This window comes from Empidonax traillii, unplaced genomic scaffold (genome assembly GCF_003031625.1).
Source record: "Empidonax traillii isolate 1590-97213 ecotype Southwest subspecies unplaced genomic scaffold, ASM303162v1 scaffold2268:size33387, whole genome shotgun sequence".
Classification (NCBI taxonomy): domain Eukaryota; kingdom Metazoa; phylum Chordata; class Aves; order Passeriformes; family Tyrannidae; genus Empidonax; species Empidonax traillii.
Window position 1 is genome coordinate 7103 of NW_020957461.1, and position 16069 is coordinate 23171.

Sequence of the window (16069 nt, forward strand, 5' to 3'; positions counted from 1 at the left end):
TCATTCCTCTCGACCGCGAGCATCTACAAATCCCAGGAGCGACCTTCCCCTTGGGAGTGGGACACCACACGGGGCCCCGGGAGGGACGGGATGTGGGAAGCGATGCTGTGGCACCACTGGAATCACAGGCTCCGGGGGCACCAGCGGCACGGGAAAATTTGGCTGCTGATGAGGTGCTAACGGGGAAAATTTGGCTGCTGATGAGGTGCTAACGACGGCAGAGCCGTGAGCCTGCCCTTACCCTCCGGCCGGATCTCCTCCAGCCCGTATGGAGCCGGGCAAGTCTGGCAGGACCTGGTCATCACCGGAGGTGATGAGCCCCAAAATCAGGCATGGGTGCAGAGGGCAGGGGAGCTGATGGGTCTCCACTCCACTGTCCCCATCAGCTCCTGCCTCACAGGAGCCGGATTTTGCTGGAGCCTTCGGTCTCATTGCAAGTGGAGCCTGGGCAGGGCGGCAGCAGCAGATGATGCTCGACCTCTGCGAAGGCCAGAGGCAAAAAAACCTGCTCTGGGCAGAGTCTTGGTGGCTCTGAGGAGGATTCGGGAGCACCGGGAGTTCTTTGTGTATTGTCTGTGGGTGCCCACCAGCACAGACATCCCTTCAGTGCTCATATTTTATTCCCACAGCTGGGGTTCCCCGCTGCACGGGCTCGCTCCTCGCATGGGAGGCTGTTGAAATTTTAATCGGCGCGTGCCTTCCTACCCAACCAGCTCCTCCTGCCTGAGATGTTGCCATGGCACCTCCCAGCCTCTGCCCCGCAGCACCAGCGCTCTGTGGAGCGTGGGGAGCTGGGATTCACCGGCGTGGGGTGGGGGGAGGAAACAGGCCTTTTTCTGTGTCCATCAGCTTCTAAAGAATCAGTGAAATCGCTCCTGTTCTGCCTAATTACCCGCTTCATTACCAGCAGGGGAGAGGAACGGTGAAACTCCAGCCATTTCCTAATTTTCCCCGTTGCCTGGAGGGGAGAAGTGAGGAGCTGGTTCACCAGGAGGAGAGCGCTGGCACTGGGTTTGGGACGTCTCCTGTGGCAATTCACTGCGGGGTTAACACTTCTCCAGCTGCTCATCTACGTATTCCCACATCCCATCCTCCTGGGTGCAGCCTGTGGGCAGGTCCTGGGGCTGTTTCCCAGTGGGAAGCAATCCCGAGCCTTTCCCTCCTCGAGCGAGCGACAACCAGAAGGAAACGCCGCTGCAAATAATAAACACACACACACACACACAAAAATCAACACATTCCCAGCTCGTAACAGTCAGCATATTATTTAATTAAAAAACCCCTATTAGGATCAATGTGATTTCCCAGAGGGAGAAGATATTTAAATTATTCCGGCAGCTGATGCTCGCTGCTGTTACTGAAAGGCGGGGAAGGCAGCTCTGCCCCCAACACCCCCTGCCACTTGACAAGCAATGAGAAGAGGAATATTTTAATGCCAATTCCCCGTGCAGTCAGGTTACAGGGCCACCTTCACCTTGATGAGCCTTCCCAAGAGGCAGCACAGGCTGAGGATTTACAGCCAATTTATTCAGACGCGCTTAAATACGGGGGCCTTTGCAACCTCCGGTTTTTTGGGGTTTAAAAGCTTTCCGACTCCCAGGATATTGCAGGAATACATTACTGGAAGAGCTGGAAAAATGTCCTTTGGATTGAAGTTCATCTGGAGGCAGGTAACTACATCACCTGGAAGAGCAAGTTTTCTTTTCAAGGCACCCGACCCGTCAGGACACACCACCCCGAATTACGTATTTTAATCAAATAAAACCCTCAGTGGGTGTGAGCTTTGGGCAAAGCATTACTTGGAAGTTAGAAGCTCTCACGGTGGCAGCAGGGAATGAAGGGTCCCCTTAGTCTTTTTGGGCTGCATTTTATTTCCTGACTCTTTGGCAGGCCCCGAGGCTGCCGAGACGACCGGCGCGACCCTGCTCTTCCCAGATGGAAGCGGACAAGAGACAAGCAACAATCCTGCTCTTAATTAAACATTTGTCTTGCTTCTGCGTAATTATCACCATCAAGGCAAACACCAGCTGGATCACAAGCGGGAGTGCATCACTCCCGTGTTTTATCACCCTCAAGCTCCACGAGGATGGATAAACCTGAACCCACTGTTAAAGGTTTCGACCGTTAAGCAACCCAAATTCCTCGCTTTTTCCCTTTCATCACACCCTCGTGGCCATCCTCCCTTCCAGCTTCTGGCTTCTCTTTGATCAGCCCTAACAGGCAACCAGGACCTCACAGAGAAAGGCTCCAAGCTGAGTCCACGCCTGTTGTTAGCAGGTTGGCTGGTTGCTTTCCATTTCTGACATAAGAGCTTGGTAAATTCAGTTTTTTTATATATATATTTAGTGGCTTACTTTGCAATAGCTTCAGGAATGGATTGCTACTTTAACCTGTGCTCTGCTGTGACCATCAGGTCTCCTATGACCTACCACTGCCGGCCAGCCCATTCCCAACCTTCCCCAAGGTGGATATCTCTGCCTGTCATCGTCCCAGGGCTGGCACGAGGAGAAGGGGCATCTGAAGCAGGGATGTCTGGGAATCGGATTTTAACAAAATTCACCAACTTGTGGATAATTCATCACATCCAGCTGTGAACTGAGAAGAAAGGGACACCCAGATATCATCCACGAGTAACCAGGCAGGGATGTAACACCCTTATGCTGCCATGGTGGGTGTTGGAGCAACCCTGTCAGTATTCCTGACATTCCTGACATGGCTGAAGGCACCACCAAAAAAAAAACCCCAGACTATTAAAACAAAGAGGAAAATACGGATTATTAAACCAAACATTTGAATAAATCTCAGACTTGCACAACAACTGAGTCGCTGCCATCACCCCAAAACGAGCCTTCCAGAAGCGAGGGCGTTCCCTGAACGACTAATTTCGCTGCTTTAAAAGCAAAAGTTGCAGGGAGCAGCAACCTCAGGGCGTTCCCAAAGGTTAATCCGCCGTGCTGAGCCACAGCTGAATTATTGATGATTAGTGGGGGGCAGTTTCTATCGAAGAATGAGGGACCACTAGGCCAGAAAATCCTTCAAGCCAGCACGGCTCACACGTCTGCGAAGCAGCTCATCCAACTCCTGGCCTGCTTGGGCCGCAGGGGGAATTGAATTATTTAGGTTTCTCAGCTGCTGCATAAATTTGCCTATACGCAAACCCAACCATTTTTAAAGCTGAACAAGTTTTTCTGCGTTTTAATTGCGTCCCCAACTCCCAGAAAATTCTGCGTGACAGGAAAATAAATAAATAAATAAAAAAACCAACCGTTTAATTAGCAAGCGCCATTGTTTCTGTGCTTTGCCGTGGAAAAGGGGTTAGCACTGAAAGCTAATTATGAGGATATTAAGCTGCTTAAATATGTATCATCTTGTTTGTGACACACAAAGGCTCCGAAATTTCACGGGCTCGGGAAGGCAAGCAGACCTGTGACTGATTACTCAGTCCCACGAGGCACCACGGCAAGCATCATCCTAGGAAAAAAAAGGCTTTAAGATTTTTAAGTCGGGAGAACAATTCGGATGGTCATCTGATAAAAAATCAGGGATGGGAGAGAAACCTTTCTCAGCTGGGGAGACTCCCCAGTCGAGGACTGTAAGCAAAGACCTGTGAATGACAGGAAATGCTCCTTTTCTCTTCCTCCTGATGGCTACTCTGAAAGGGAACATGTGCTCTCACAGATGGAAATCACTGCCTCCCGAAACAACCCGCAGCGCTCAGTGCTCAGGGGTGCCAGCGCTCTGAGCAGTTGATTTCAACAGCTAATTATTTCCTCCATTAGTGCCTCTTCAAAAGAAGAATTAAGGAGAAAGAAGAAATGCCTTTTTTTTATTTTTTTTTTTAAATTGTTTTTAACCAACAAAAACCAGCAAAGCAACGGGAACAAAGAGCTTTTGGAGAAGGGCAGCTCGGTTTTGACGCGGCTTTTCAGAGGCGCAAAACCCCAGCTCCCCTGGGATGTGCGAGGCCTTTCCTCTAAGAAAATAAAAATAAAAAGAAAAAAAAAACCCAAACTGTTCAGTGATACCTGAACAGAAAAAAAAAAAAAAACTTCTGATGAAACTCTCGGGACTTTACAGTGAACAGGCAAAACCAAGGTTATGTTATATATCACCAGGTTTTGATTTTTAACGTCCAACAGAAGGAAAAAGCAATCCCAAGGATCCCAGCCTCAAAAAACCACTGTCAGCAGCAAACCCCCACTGGATTGTGGTGGAACACCATTACATGATTTCATCTTGATTCGGCAAGGAATCAAATGTTTGGAGAAAGGCGAGTTTTAATCATTAAGAACAGGTCTCACAGGATGGGACCTTAAAGCCCAGGGACAATCTTCCACTAAGACCAGGTTGCTCCAAGCCCCATCCAGCACAGCCTCGATCATCTTCCCCAGTTATACTACTAATCAAAACATCAGACACCCGTCTCCCAGCCTTGTTTGCCCATCACCAGGCTCCTTTTCGAGGCTGCCACAACTGTTCCACACGTGGGACCTCTCCTTAAAAAGGAAAAGTGCTCACTACTTTTCGCTTGGACGTGGTTCCTCCGGGCCCAGCCGAGGCTCTTCTTGCTTCTTCCCCACAACTTTCAACGTTAAAGCTACATAATCACAAAGTAAAATGGCACAGGAAGAAAAGTCAACCTGCTGACGTAAAAAAAACCCCAAAGCATACAATTAGAAGAATTATTAAAAAAAGGAAATCTGGAAATTGGTTAGAGGCATTAAGGAAAAAAAAACAGCAACAACAACAACAAATGCTTCCTTTGAGTAGCTCCAGAGTCTTTATTACAATCTTTCAACTAATAAGCACAAAAGCCAAATTAGTAATACGCAGAGAACTTAACTTTCGTGTTCTGACAAGAAAACGTGGTTAAAGCCGCCCGTAACCGGTTTTGCTTCACGGTCTGAATTCGTAACTTACCAAAAGAGAGCAGTTCCCCCTCGACTTTTCCAAACAAATCTCAAGTACTGCCCCCTCTTCCCTCACTCCTGGCTTTCAGAAAATGAGAGAGCTGGAGAGCTGGAGGTCTCTCTTTTGGGCAGGCAGACCACGTGGAAGAGTTAACAGATGATGTAGCGGACCAGTTTGGCGCTGCGGGCTTCTCTCACCCTCTGGCAGTGCCTCAGGATGCTCAGGATGTTGTGGAAGCGCTTGTCCGTCTTCAGCTGGGTGAACTCCTTGATATCAGCCTCCACGATAAAGAATTCACCTGGAAAACAAGCGATGGGTTTTTTTGCCAGGGAAAGGACAGGACATGCTTAACGTTTCGCCTTTTCCTGACGATTCCACGCGCCGATGGAAAAGCTACGATCGGCAGCAGGAAGGCCTCATGCTGATTCAGGAACTTTGTTCTGCTTTGTAGATTTGTCATCAGAATTACCAGCCTTCCCATGAAAGGTTTTGACCGTGCATCTCCCCAAGATGCACGGTCACCATCTTTCAAGAAAGGAAAGCAATCTGTAACCAGGGATGTGTTAATTGAGGCACAAAGAAGGAAATGTCCAATTATCGTTAAGGAGGGGAGGTAGAGGGAAGCGCTCCCAAGTCTGTTATATCAGGGGAACACCAGAATGTCCTGAATTTTGGTAAGATTTCTTCTTCTATTTCCCCAGAATTCAGGGCAGCAACATTCAGCATAGCAGGATCTTTTTTATGAAGAAATCAGAGCTGGATGAAGGGTGGTGGTTTGGTCCATGCACTAAAACAACTAAACTAAACTACCTGAACCGCCTTACTGGCTGCAAGTTACTCTGATAAACCAGGCAGCATCTTTCCTCATCTTGAAATCAGAGAACAGGTCAGAGCTGGCAATCAGCCCAGGCTGGGAAACTCTGGGAATTCTAAGCAGAGGGTCACTCACGGCAGAGATTTAAGCGAACAAATCAATGAATGCACAACCTCATCCTGCAAAATGCGAGGGATAAAGACATTTAATCATTTCGTGCTGGCCAGATAAGAACTGTCTGACAGCCTGCCAGACCCTTTTCTCTAGACTTTCTGGATGATTAGTCACGAAAAAAAAAACCCTAAACAAAACAACCTACCACACAAACACACACACAGATGCTGAATGTCCAGCTGTCCAGCATAAACGAGAAAATAAGGCTGTCTCTTGGGTGCTAGAAGAAATGAAACACCTCAATCTTTCCGATTTAAAGCCCCCCAAATTTCTGCCAGGAATTTCTGACTAGCTGTAGCTTTCTCAAGTCGCTGGAAAGGCTCCTGTGGATCGTGGAGCAGCATTCCAGGCCCCTGGAGAAGAGAAGGCTCCAGGGAGACCTGAGAGCCCCTTGCAGGGCCTAAAGGGGCTCCAGGAGAGCTGGAGAGGGACTGGGGACAAGGGATGGAGGGACAGCACACAGGGAATGGCTTCCCACTCGTTTAGACAGGATATTGGGAGGGAATTCCTGGCTGTGAGGGTGAGGAGACCCTGACACAGGTTGCCCAGAGAAGCTGTGGCTGCCCCTGGAAGTGTCCAAGGCCAGGTTGGATGGGGCTTGGAGCAACCTGGGACAGTGGAAGGTATCCCTGCCCGTGGCAGGGGGTGGAATGAGATGATCTTTAAGGCCCTTTCCAACCCAAACTAGTCCATGATCCTGTCCTATAGGTCTCCAAATAAAGTGACAGGCGGGTCCATCAGACCAGAGCTCCTTCCCCACAGAAAAGCTGCATTCAGAATCCAGAAGGCAGCGACGTAATCACCATCCTGTGGCACCGAGAGTCTCGAACAGCAACAAAATCTAAGCAAGAACAAGCTGCAGTTTGTCATAAAGTGCCTCCTGAGTACACGGTGAGCGCTCGGGGCAGAACGTTCTCACGTTCTGTCCGGGCCAGAAACAGGGAGGTGGGTGCCAAGGTGTTGTCAGAGAAAGTTCTTTTTTTTTTTTTCTGTGAGACAGAACAGAGTTTGCTCCACTCTTTACGTCTGAACCTGGAAGCGTGAGGGCATCCTGAGGGCACGGCCAAGCTCGACACGTGCAGCACACCCCTCCAGGAACTACTGCGTCCTTGTTCTCAGAAGGAAAGGAATGTCAGAAAGGAGATTTTAATATCAGAGATTTACCGCGCCGCATATTTTTGGAAAAGCTAACCTGTAAGTACAACTTGCTTTTCAATTGAGGGCAAGGAATTCTGGTTGATTTTCGCTCCCTCCAAGCTTTTAAGAGCAGAAAACTTCTTATCAGACAGACCTGTTTCTGCCACAGAGCCACTGCATTATGATTGATTAGCCAGACTTCCCAGCTTCAGAACAAATTTTTAATAGTTCATGTCCATCCTAGCTTGAAAAACTGAAAACACAGTTTATACGCTTTGTTTATCAGACTGGGAGTTTCCAGAACTTGTAGTGATTCCAAACTTAAATCTTTGTGCACGACACACCACGGAAATGACGTGTTTTCAGTGAAAACACGCCAAAAAAAAAAAGCGACCAAATCAGTTATGGGATAACTCTTTTTGGTTCAAAAATACAGGAAAAAAAAAAAAGTCCAGTATTGTCATACTTGTGCTGCAACATCCAAGTGTCGTGAATTAGGTACTGAAAAAGGGGGGGGGAAAAAAAAAGGAAATACCTTTTGTATCCTTAGTTTCTTCTTCTATGAACCTGCTGTAGAGGTTTCTGGCAGCAAAACCCAGAGATTTTAGAGGCCGATGCATGATCTTGTACTTGCCCACGACGGCCTTGTTGATCTCTTCAACGACTGCATTGATCTGATCGCGTCCCAAACGGCCTTTCAGATACCTGCGGATGGAAAAGAAAAATCAGTAACCAGAAAGTCGCAAAGTTCCTTGTTTATTTCTCTCTTTCATCAGCCTTAACTGAGCGAGCCATTCCCAGTCGGAGGCAGTTTTCTCTGCTGATAACAGCCTCGAGGTACAGGAAGCACGGAAGATAAAACCAAAGCCACGTGGAAAAACTAGAACACTGGGATAATTTGCCAGTAAGGCTATTCAGTATTTATAGATATTAAAGGCGTGCCTATAAGGGAAAGGAACTGAGAAGCCGTTATATAAAAATGAAACCTGAAACTGGAATAATAACAACACAAACCCCCCTCCAAAAACGTGTCAGTAAAAGCCAGGCCAGCCTTCCCTATCCTGTGACCATCATTCAGTTGCTACGGCAAACCGAATGCCTTTGGAAAACGCACAGAGAATTAATTTAAAGCAGAAGTGGCTAATCAATTACAATTTCGATATTCCAAATCAGAACGTGGGCAGGATTCTTTTTTTTTACCGCTGCCAACTGAAAAATAAGTGCTTGCTGTAGATTTCGGTAACAGAGAACCAAAACAAGTGACCCAATTTCTTCTTTTAATCCACAGAAGCGCTTTCTCGAAACATTCTTTCCCAAAGGTATGAAAACCAGAGCACAGTGATGTGTTCCTCAGAGAAAAAGGAGCACACGTCAGTGTATCCCAAATAGACCACACCAAAAGAGATAAATCTCTTCATGGCCACCACCTGCTCCCTCAAAAATGCTGAGACTGAAGGAAACATATTCCCCCAAGTTACCATCCTCTGAAGCTCGAGATTCATTCCCTCACTCTTGTACTACAACATTGCCAGGCAACAGTAGCACTGGTAGATTAATAGATCCATGTAAATTCATGTAAATCTTCCTCCACAGAACAAACATGCTTTTCCCAGCTGAATAAAATTCTTTCTAGAGCTCCACCAGCACAGTCCAAGCCTGCAATGGATAGGGAAAAGTTCCATCTGGCCTCTCTCCCCACCCTCTGTGTCCATGAACAGCAGAGGAAAATCTTCTGTTCTCAAGGATGATCACAGAATCCTGTAGGTTGGAAAAGCCCTCCGAGATCGTCAAGTCCAACCCTTCCCCCAGCACTGCCAAGGCCACCACTGACCCAAGTCCCCCAAGTGCCACAACTACCTGTCTCGTGACACGGATAAGTGGAAGCTTTAAGTGGAAGTTAAAACAATATTTGTTTGGAATGGTCTGTGTCTACCTCTCTTGCCAGAGCAGAGATAAACACCAAACATTCCCATGCTCCAGCTTTTTTGGTCAGTTCTCAAAACAAGAAGAGAATTCACCTGTTAGCTAATAAATTTCTGTTCATATCAACTACAGTGACTTTTGCAGTAAGAGGGTTTTTGCTGATTAGTTCTGATCTTCCCAATAAAAGGGAAGACACCAATAATTTCATTTTCAGGTTTGCCAGTGCTGCATTTCAACCATTTGCAGCTATTATCATTAAAGTTTCAAGCCATCTCTGTCAGTCCCAGTTCTGCAGGAGGTCACTCTCCCAAACCTGGGTTTGCCACCCAAACCGACGTGACAGGGTGTAAGGAAAGCCACGCTTACTTACACAGGAACATCTGCAAATTCTTCTGCCGTTATCAATGCCATTTTCTTAATGACTTGTTTTGGTTTTTCAGGTTGCTTGGCAGGTTCGGGTTCTGCCGCTTTCGTTTGCTCTCCGTGTTTCGCAGCTGGCACAGGGACGCTGCGAAATGAATGAATATTAAGTGTGTAAATAGCAGAGAAGTAGCGAGGAGAATTCCACCACATTATCGAGTCTGCTTCCTCACAGATGTAAATCCGAATCCACCTGTTAAGCTGGATGAACACAAGTAATGACATTCCACAAAACAAAAGCAAACACGGCGAGCCCACTCCCGTTTCAAACTGCATCCTTCAGGTGACTTCATCCCAGCTCTTGGTTTCTCTGCCCCAGAGGCTGCTTAGCAGGCGAGTTGCAAGCAGTCCAAACGCAGAATTCAATGTACCATTACATTTCACAGAACACGGGGCCTGGCTTTTTATCAGATGAACCCGCAGCACAGAGCTGCAGATTCGAAATACTTCAGAGCTCTCTGAAACGAGTTCAAATCTTGGAAAGCCTGACTCATCCATTAATCTTTTGAGGCAAAGAAATTCAACGACATCCAGCAGACCGGGATTTTTTTAGTATTTTCTTTTTTTTTTTTTTTTTAGGCAAGATCCCCAAAGTCAAAGAATTTCCTGCTCTGAGTGGTTTTTTGGGCATAATTTTTTAAAATTCACCGTTCTTCTAAAGGCTCAGCTTAGAGCCTCAAACCCAGAGTGACTTCCCAGCCACCCACCCAGAGGCTCCTTGACACGAGGACAGCAAAGGGGATACATTTGGCTGTTGGAGCACATGGACATTATTGGGATGTGCAACAAAATTAACTAAAAGCAGTACAGAGCTGACCTGGCACGAGAAACTGATCCTCCACTTTGATCTGACCTTCCTACAAGAGATTCTTGTTGGCACAGCAGTGCCCCCACCATCTGCGGGCCCCGGGGCTGGGATTTGAGGTGTCGCTTGATGTGACACACCCAATCCCAGTGTCCCAGTCCCAGGGAAGAAAAGTGCCACCTGCTGGACTCTCCCTGGCTGGTGACAGGGACAGAAGCAGCTCAGCACCCTGACACAACTCAGAGCCCTTCTGAGACACCAGTAGGTATAAACCTCCTCCGATGTAAACATCTGAAAAACATCTGTTTTGGTCAGAACAACAACAACAACGTGAATCCCAGCATCCTTGGAGATAGCAGGGAATGTCAACAGGGAGGAGGGAAGGGAAGCAGGGGGGATTCTGGGTGGTACTGGAGGTGGGTTTGGAATGGAAGGATAAAAACAAGGACAGAGGGAAGAGAGTTCACATCTTGAAACTTCACTCCTCCCACGCTCCAGTCTCCTGGCATCCATCCTACCGCAACAATGGTTCTACGTGGTTCCCTCATCCCCAGGTGCTTTTGCTTTGTGATCCCACCGAATCCCTTGACCCTGTGCCGCCGCAGTGACGTGGTGCAGATACAGTTCACCACGACCTGAACCACGAGAAGAAAGAACTGACGCTTGTTTACGAAATCCGGCCTTGGCACGGTGAGAAACCGCTCTCGGTAAACACCTGGGATAATAAAAAGGCTTTGAGAGACATCGAGCTCGCTTTTTCATTTCAGTGAGATTCCTCTGGTAAACAAGAAAAGAAAAACCCCCAAGAACACAGGAGAGAAACAATAGCTTAAAGCCATGAATCGTTCAATTCATCTGTGTGGGTGTTTTCATTCTCCCAGGGGGGGTTTCAAGGCCTGTCTCGCCACCCTCTCATGACAGTCCATTAGTACCCCCGTCCCCACCCATTCGGGGACATAAGGGAACACAAAGGGAGGAGGTCAGTGGAGGGAGGTTTGGGGAAGAGGACTGAAAGCATCTCGGCAGTGGTACGGTGGATTCTGATCAATTATGCCCTGTCTTGCACTTCCTCCACCCTCCACTGCACAACACGGCGAACACCAAGAAGTGACGAGGTGGGGACAAAAGGAGAAAGCACGTTTTGACAAAAGGCATTAACATATAACTTGTTATTACCCGGGAGAAACCAACAACAAACTGACGCTGACAGAACAGCAGTTGCGAGCTGGCAGAGCACAGTCTGCAGAAAATGATCAGAAAAGCTTGGTTGGTTTTACATCCGTGGTTCTGTCCAGAATGGGAAGGACCGGCTGAAGTCATTTCGCAATTAACTTCTTGATCACAAGCAGGACAATATTGGGAAGGGAAACCAACACCCCAAAGAATCTTTCTGATATGAGAGGTGGCACAATCACTAAATAAGCCTCATTTGCATCTAGACAATTTCCAGGAGCTGACACCAACTTAGGACAAAGGGTTTCCTGAATTAAGAAAGCAGGTTGCGACAAGGAAGGCAGAAACTCATCGGTAATTTCTGAAGGATTTCTATTCTTTCACACACACACACACAAAGGAACACTTAAACTGAAAAGGAACCAGACACCTCTCGACACATTTTGAGAGACCGTTTCCTAATCCGAGGGCTCATGTCCAAAGAGCCGCAATCAGAAGCAGCTCCTACAAAAGTCATCTCTCCACCAGCTAAGGCCAACCCGAGTTTCAATAAAATCAGGACCTACACCAATGGGAATGTTGCTATGCACCAACTAAAATTACAGCTAACTTTTCTCTTCTGGAACCCTACTTCCACATACTTAACCTTTTGCTTTGCTGGAATGCACCTGTAACGTTTTCAAGCCTGAGAGGCTTGTCTGGCATCAGGCACCAGACCAAGGTAACAAGCTGAGATACTGAGGGCACTGAATTAAAACAGACTGATGAACTGCCTTCTGACAAGGCTGGAAACAAGTCTTGGGATCCCCAGACACTGGGACTCCGGAAGCCCCACAGAAAGATGATCAAGTCAGAGGATTTTTTTTTTTTAAATTATGTTTGGAAGGACTGTGGTGAGCTTCACTTCTGATTGGCCTGGCATTGGGATCACTAACCCACCCTTCAATCCACAGGCACCACAGTTATAAAATCAGCAGCCTGACACCCTCCATGCCCGTGTACCACGTACGTGTTCCGAGTTCGCTTGGGCAGGTGGGGAGGAATGTGTTCCAGGAGGTGCTGCGCTTCTTTTAGGTTTCTCTCGGCAGCCTGCTGGAGCTCCTGAAAGTAACGTGAGACCTTCATCAGAAAGCTTAACCTACCGACGTCAGGCAAGTAAAATCAGGGCAATACTAAATTAATTTTCAGCTTTATTAAGAGGTGTCCTTTGCTCCCTCCCTGTCATCTTGCCTCTTTAGCCCATCATTTCCCAACAGGAGCTAGTAAAGCTCAGAGAAACAGAGCGAGGAGTGTCTTGCCCTTGCCCTCGAAGTGCCTGAGAAACCTGAGCAGGCAAATGCAAATCTTTAGCAAGGCACAACTAGCGAGGTCTGGGTAGGGGAGTGGTGGTAGTGACGAAGAGATACCACAGCACACTCACCTACATTCCCCAAACAACCCATTCCCCAAAGGCTTAACACGTGAAGGCACTGCAGACACACACTAGAACAGATAAATATTCTAATCAAACAGTTTTTGTAGTTATTGCAAAGCTGTACAAGTTGAACTGCTCTTTAGATCACAGTATCTATTATGATAAAAACATGTTTTCGAGGTCAGTGATAAAGATATGCTCCTAACGGCCTCCAGCTGAAGGAGGGAAGGTTTAGATTACGTATTAGAAAGAAATCCCTCCCTGTGAGGGTGGTGAGGCCCTGGCATGGGTTGTTGCCCAGAGCAGCTGTGGCTGCCCCTGGATCCCTGGAAGTGTCCAAGGCCAGGCTAGATAGGGCTTGGAGCAACCCAGGATAGCGTGAAGTGTCCCTGCCCGTGGCAGGGGGTTGGAACAAGATAAGCTTTAACGTCTCTTCCAACCCCAACCATTCTGTGGTTCTATGATTCCACGTAAAAACCTTGAAAAGCAAAATTTTTAATGTCCTCTAGCTGGAGAACTGCTTAATAAGCTGTCAGCAAGGCTGTTCCAAGCCCCAGTTTCTCTTCTAAGAACAAGCATCCAAACATACCGCTGAGGATCAAGAAAAAAAAAAAAACAACTACACACTTATCAAAGACTCCTCTTGTAGTATTTTACGAACAAGAAAAAAAAAATATTACTTGTAGCATATGCTTCGTTTTTTCTTGCTGATTAACTTCAGCTTCCATTTTATTCAGGAGATCATTCAAGAGGATCACATCTTTTCCTATTTTCTGCAGGAGAACTCTGAGGCATTTTTCTTCACCTGTCAAAAAGAGAATGTTAAGCCACAAAACCTCCAACAAAAACAAAACAAAACAAAACAAAACAAAATCCCATTTCCCTCCCCTCCACAAGCGGTGATTACCTATTAACTCTATACTCCCCAGCTGCCATATCCTCCCACCCAGGAGAAGCAGCTTTCGTACTCCACACAGCCAACAGAGCTCATGGAATCATTCAGTTTGGAAAAGCCCTCTAAGACCACGGGAGTCCAACCGTAACCCCAGCACTGCCAAGGCCACCACTAACCCACGTCCCCAGGTGCCACATCCACACGGCTTTTAACCCCCTCCCGGGATGGGGACTCCCTGAGCAGCCTGTGCCAGGGCTGGACAACCCTTTCCATGAAGCAGCTGTTCCCAAGATCCAACATAATCCCCCCCCCCCGGCACAATCTGAGGCCATTTCCCCTTGTCCCATCCCTTTGTTCCCTGGCAGCAGAGCCCGAGATCCTCCCCCCCGCAGCTCCCCTCCCCCTGTCAGGGAGTTGCAGAGCCAGAAGGTCCCCCCTGAGCCTCCTTTTCTCCAGGCTGAGCCCCCCCAGCTGCTCCTGCTGCTCCAGACCCTTCCCCAGCTCCCTTCTGTTCTCCAGCCCCTGAGTGCTTTTCTTGAAGCAAACCCAAACCCCACTGTTAATCTCCTTTACCTATTTTTCTTAATTGCAAATATTTTTTAATATTCGAAATCTTCGTGTTGATGTGTAAGCAGAAATCTTCCAGCAGTGAGGATTCCACATCCTCCATCATCACACTGAAGGGCAACAAAAACAGAGGCGGGAATTAAAAAAAAGGCCCAACCTGAAACACTCTGCACAAAAGCAGAGTTTTCAGAAGGACCCCGATCTGAAGCAGTAAATATTGTAATTCCCCTTTGTCTCACTGACTTTTGAAGGCAGGAGAGGAAGCACAAAGTGAGTGACATCAGACAATAAATTTCCCTGAACTCCGGAGATCAATGCAGCGCGTTATATCAGCGCAGCAATTCCTCGTGAAACCGGGAACACCCTTATTATATTGAAGTGCCCGCTAATCGAGGAGTTGGAAATTCACTGAAATAATCAAGAAGTACCTGCTTTATCCAAAGGAGTTCTTTAAGTCTCTCTCAAGGAGATTACATCAGTGATTAATATTTAAAAAAAAAAAAAAAAACAACAAAAGAAATTGTGTATGAGGCACAAAAAGAGCGTTATACATCGACTACAGTCTACAGTAATACAATCGCTAACCCTATTATAGCCAATAGTTGATAAGGTTATAAAACGCGACAAAACCCTCGCATGTAGCGCAGTTACCGCACTGAGCGCTCACACAGCTCCCTCCGGCGGCTCGCACGTGGAAACGAAGCTTCCACTTATCTTTTAAAGCTTGTAACAACTTGGCTAACTCGGCTGTGGGTCAGCCGCCGCTCTTCCCGCGCTCCCGTACCTGAGGGGAGCCGGTGTTCCCAGAGGGAGCGGGACGTCCTGAGGGGCGGCCGAGGTCACCCGTTCCTCCTCACGGCGCACGGGACCCGGCGCGAGCGCTCCCCCGGCGCCAGCCCCCGCTCTGGGGACCGGAGAGGGATCAGGGGAGCGGCGGGGGGGATAGGGAAAAAGCGGCGGGATGAGGGGAGGTGGAAGGGGGTGGGAAAGAGCGGGTCCCGTCCGTTCGAATCCGCCGCGCTCGGCGGGCGATGGGCGGGGCGGGGCGGGGCGCGTGCGCGGCAGCGCCGAGCGGGCACAGGAGGGAGGAGCGCGGAGGGGAAGGGCGGGAGCTCCGAGGGGAGCGGTTCAGTCATAGAGTCATAATATCATAGAATCATAGAATAGATTGGGTTGGAAAAGACCTCCGAGATCATCGAGTCCAGCCCCTGATCCAGCTCCAATTACTATAGCATGGCACTAAGGGCCACGTCCAATCTCTGCTTAAAAACCTCCAGGGATGGTGAATCCACCACCTCTCTGGGTAGGCCGTTCCAATGCCTGATTCCCCTCTCTGTAAAGAATTTCTTCCTAACATCTAACCTAAACCTCCCCTGGCAGAGCTTGAGCCCATGTCCCCTTGTCCTATTGTTGGTTGCCTGGGAGAAGAGCCCAACCCCCACCTGGCTAGAACCTCCCTTCAGGTAGTTGAAGAGAGTGATGAGGTCACCTCTAAGCCTTCTCTTCTCCAGACTAAACAACCCCAGCTCCCTCAGCCTCTCCTCACAGGACTTGTGCTCGAGTCCCTTCACCAGCCTCGTTGCTCTTCTCTGGACCCGCTCCAGCACCTCAATGTCCTTCCTGAACTGAGGGGCCCAGAGCTGAACTCAATACTCAAGGTGTGGCCTCACCAACGCAGAGTACAGGGGAAGGATCACTGCCCTGCTCCTGCTGGCCACACTGTTCTTGATGCAGGCCAGGATGCCATTGGCCTTCTTGGCCCCCTGGGCACACTGCTGGCTCATGTTCAGCCTCCTGTCGATCAGCACCCCCAGGTCCCTTTCTGCCTGGCTGCTC

At 48.3% G+C, this 16069-nt stretch overlaps 1 protein-coding gene across 1 annotated transcript; it reads right to left on the minus strand.

Moving 5' to 3' along the window:
* Window positions 1–5060: 5060 nt before the first annotated feature.
* On the minus strand, window positions 5061–14341 carry SKA1 (spindle and kinetochore associated complex subunit 1). The gene is made up of 6 exons (XM_027909628.1): window positions 14240–14341; window positions 13452–13576; window positions 12371–12458; window positions 9330–9471; window positions 7572–7741; window positions 5061–5209 (listed from the first exon to the last, which is right to left on the minus strand). The coding sequence occupies exons 1-6, from the start codon at window positions 14337–14339 to the stop codon at window positions 5061–5063; spliced, it is 774 nt and encodes a 257-aa protein (XP_027765429.1). The 5' UTR covers window positions 14340–14341.
* Between the last annotated feature and the right edge of the window lie 1728 nt (window positions 14342–16069).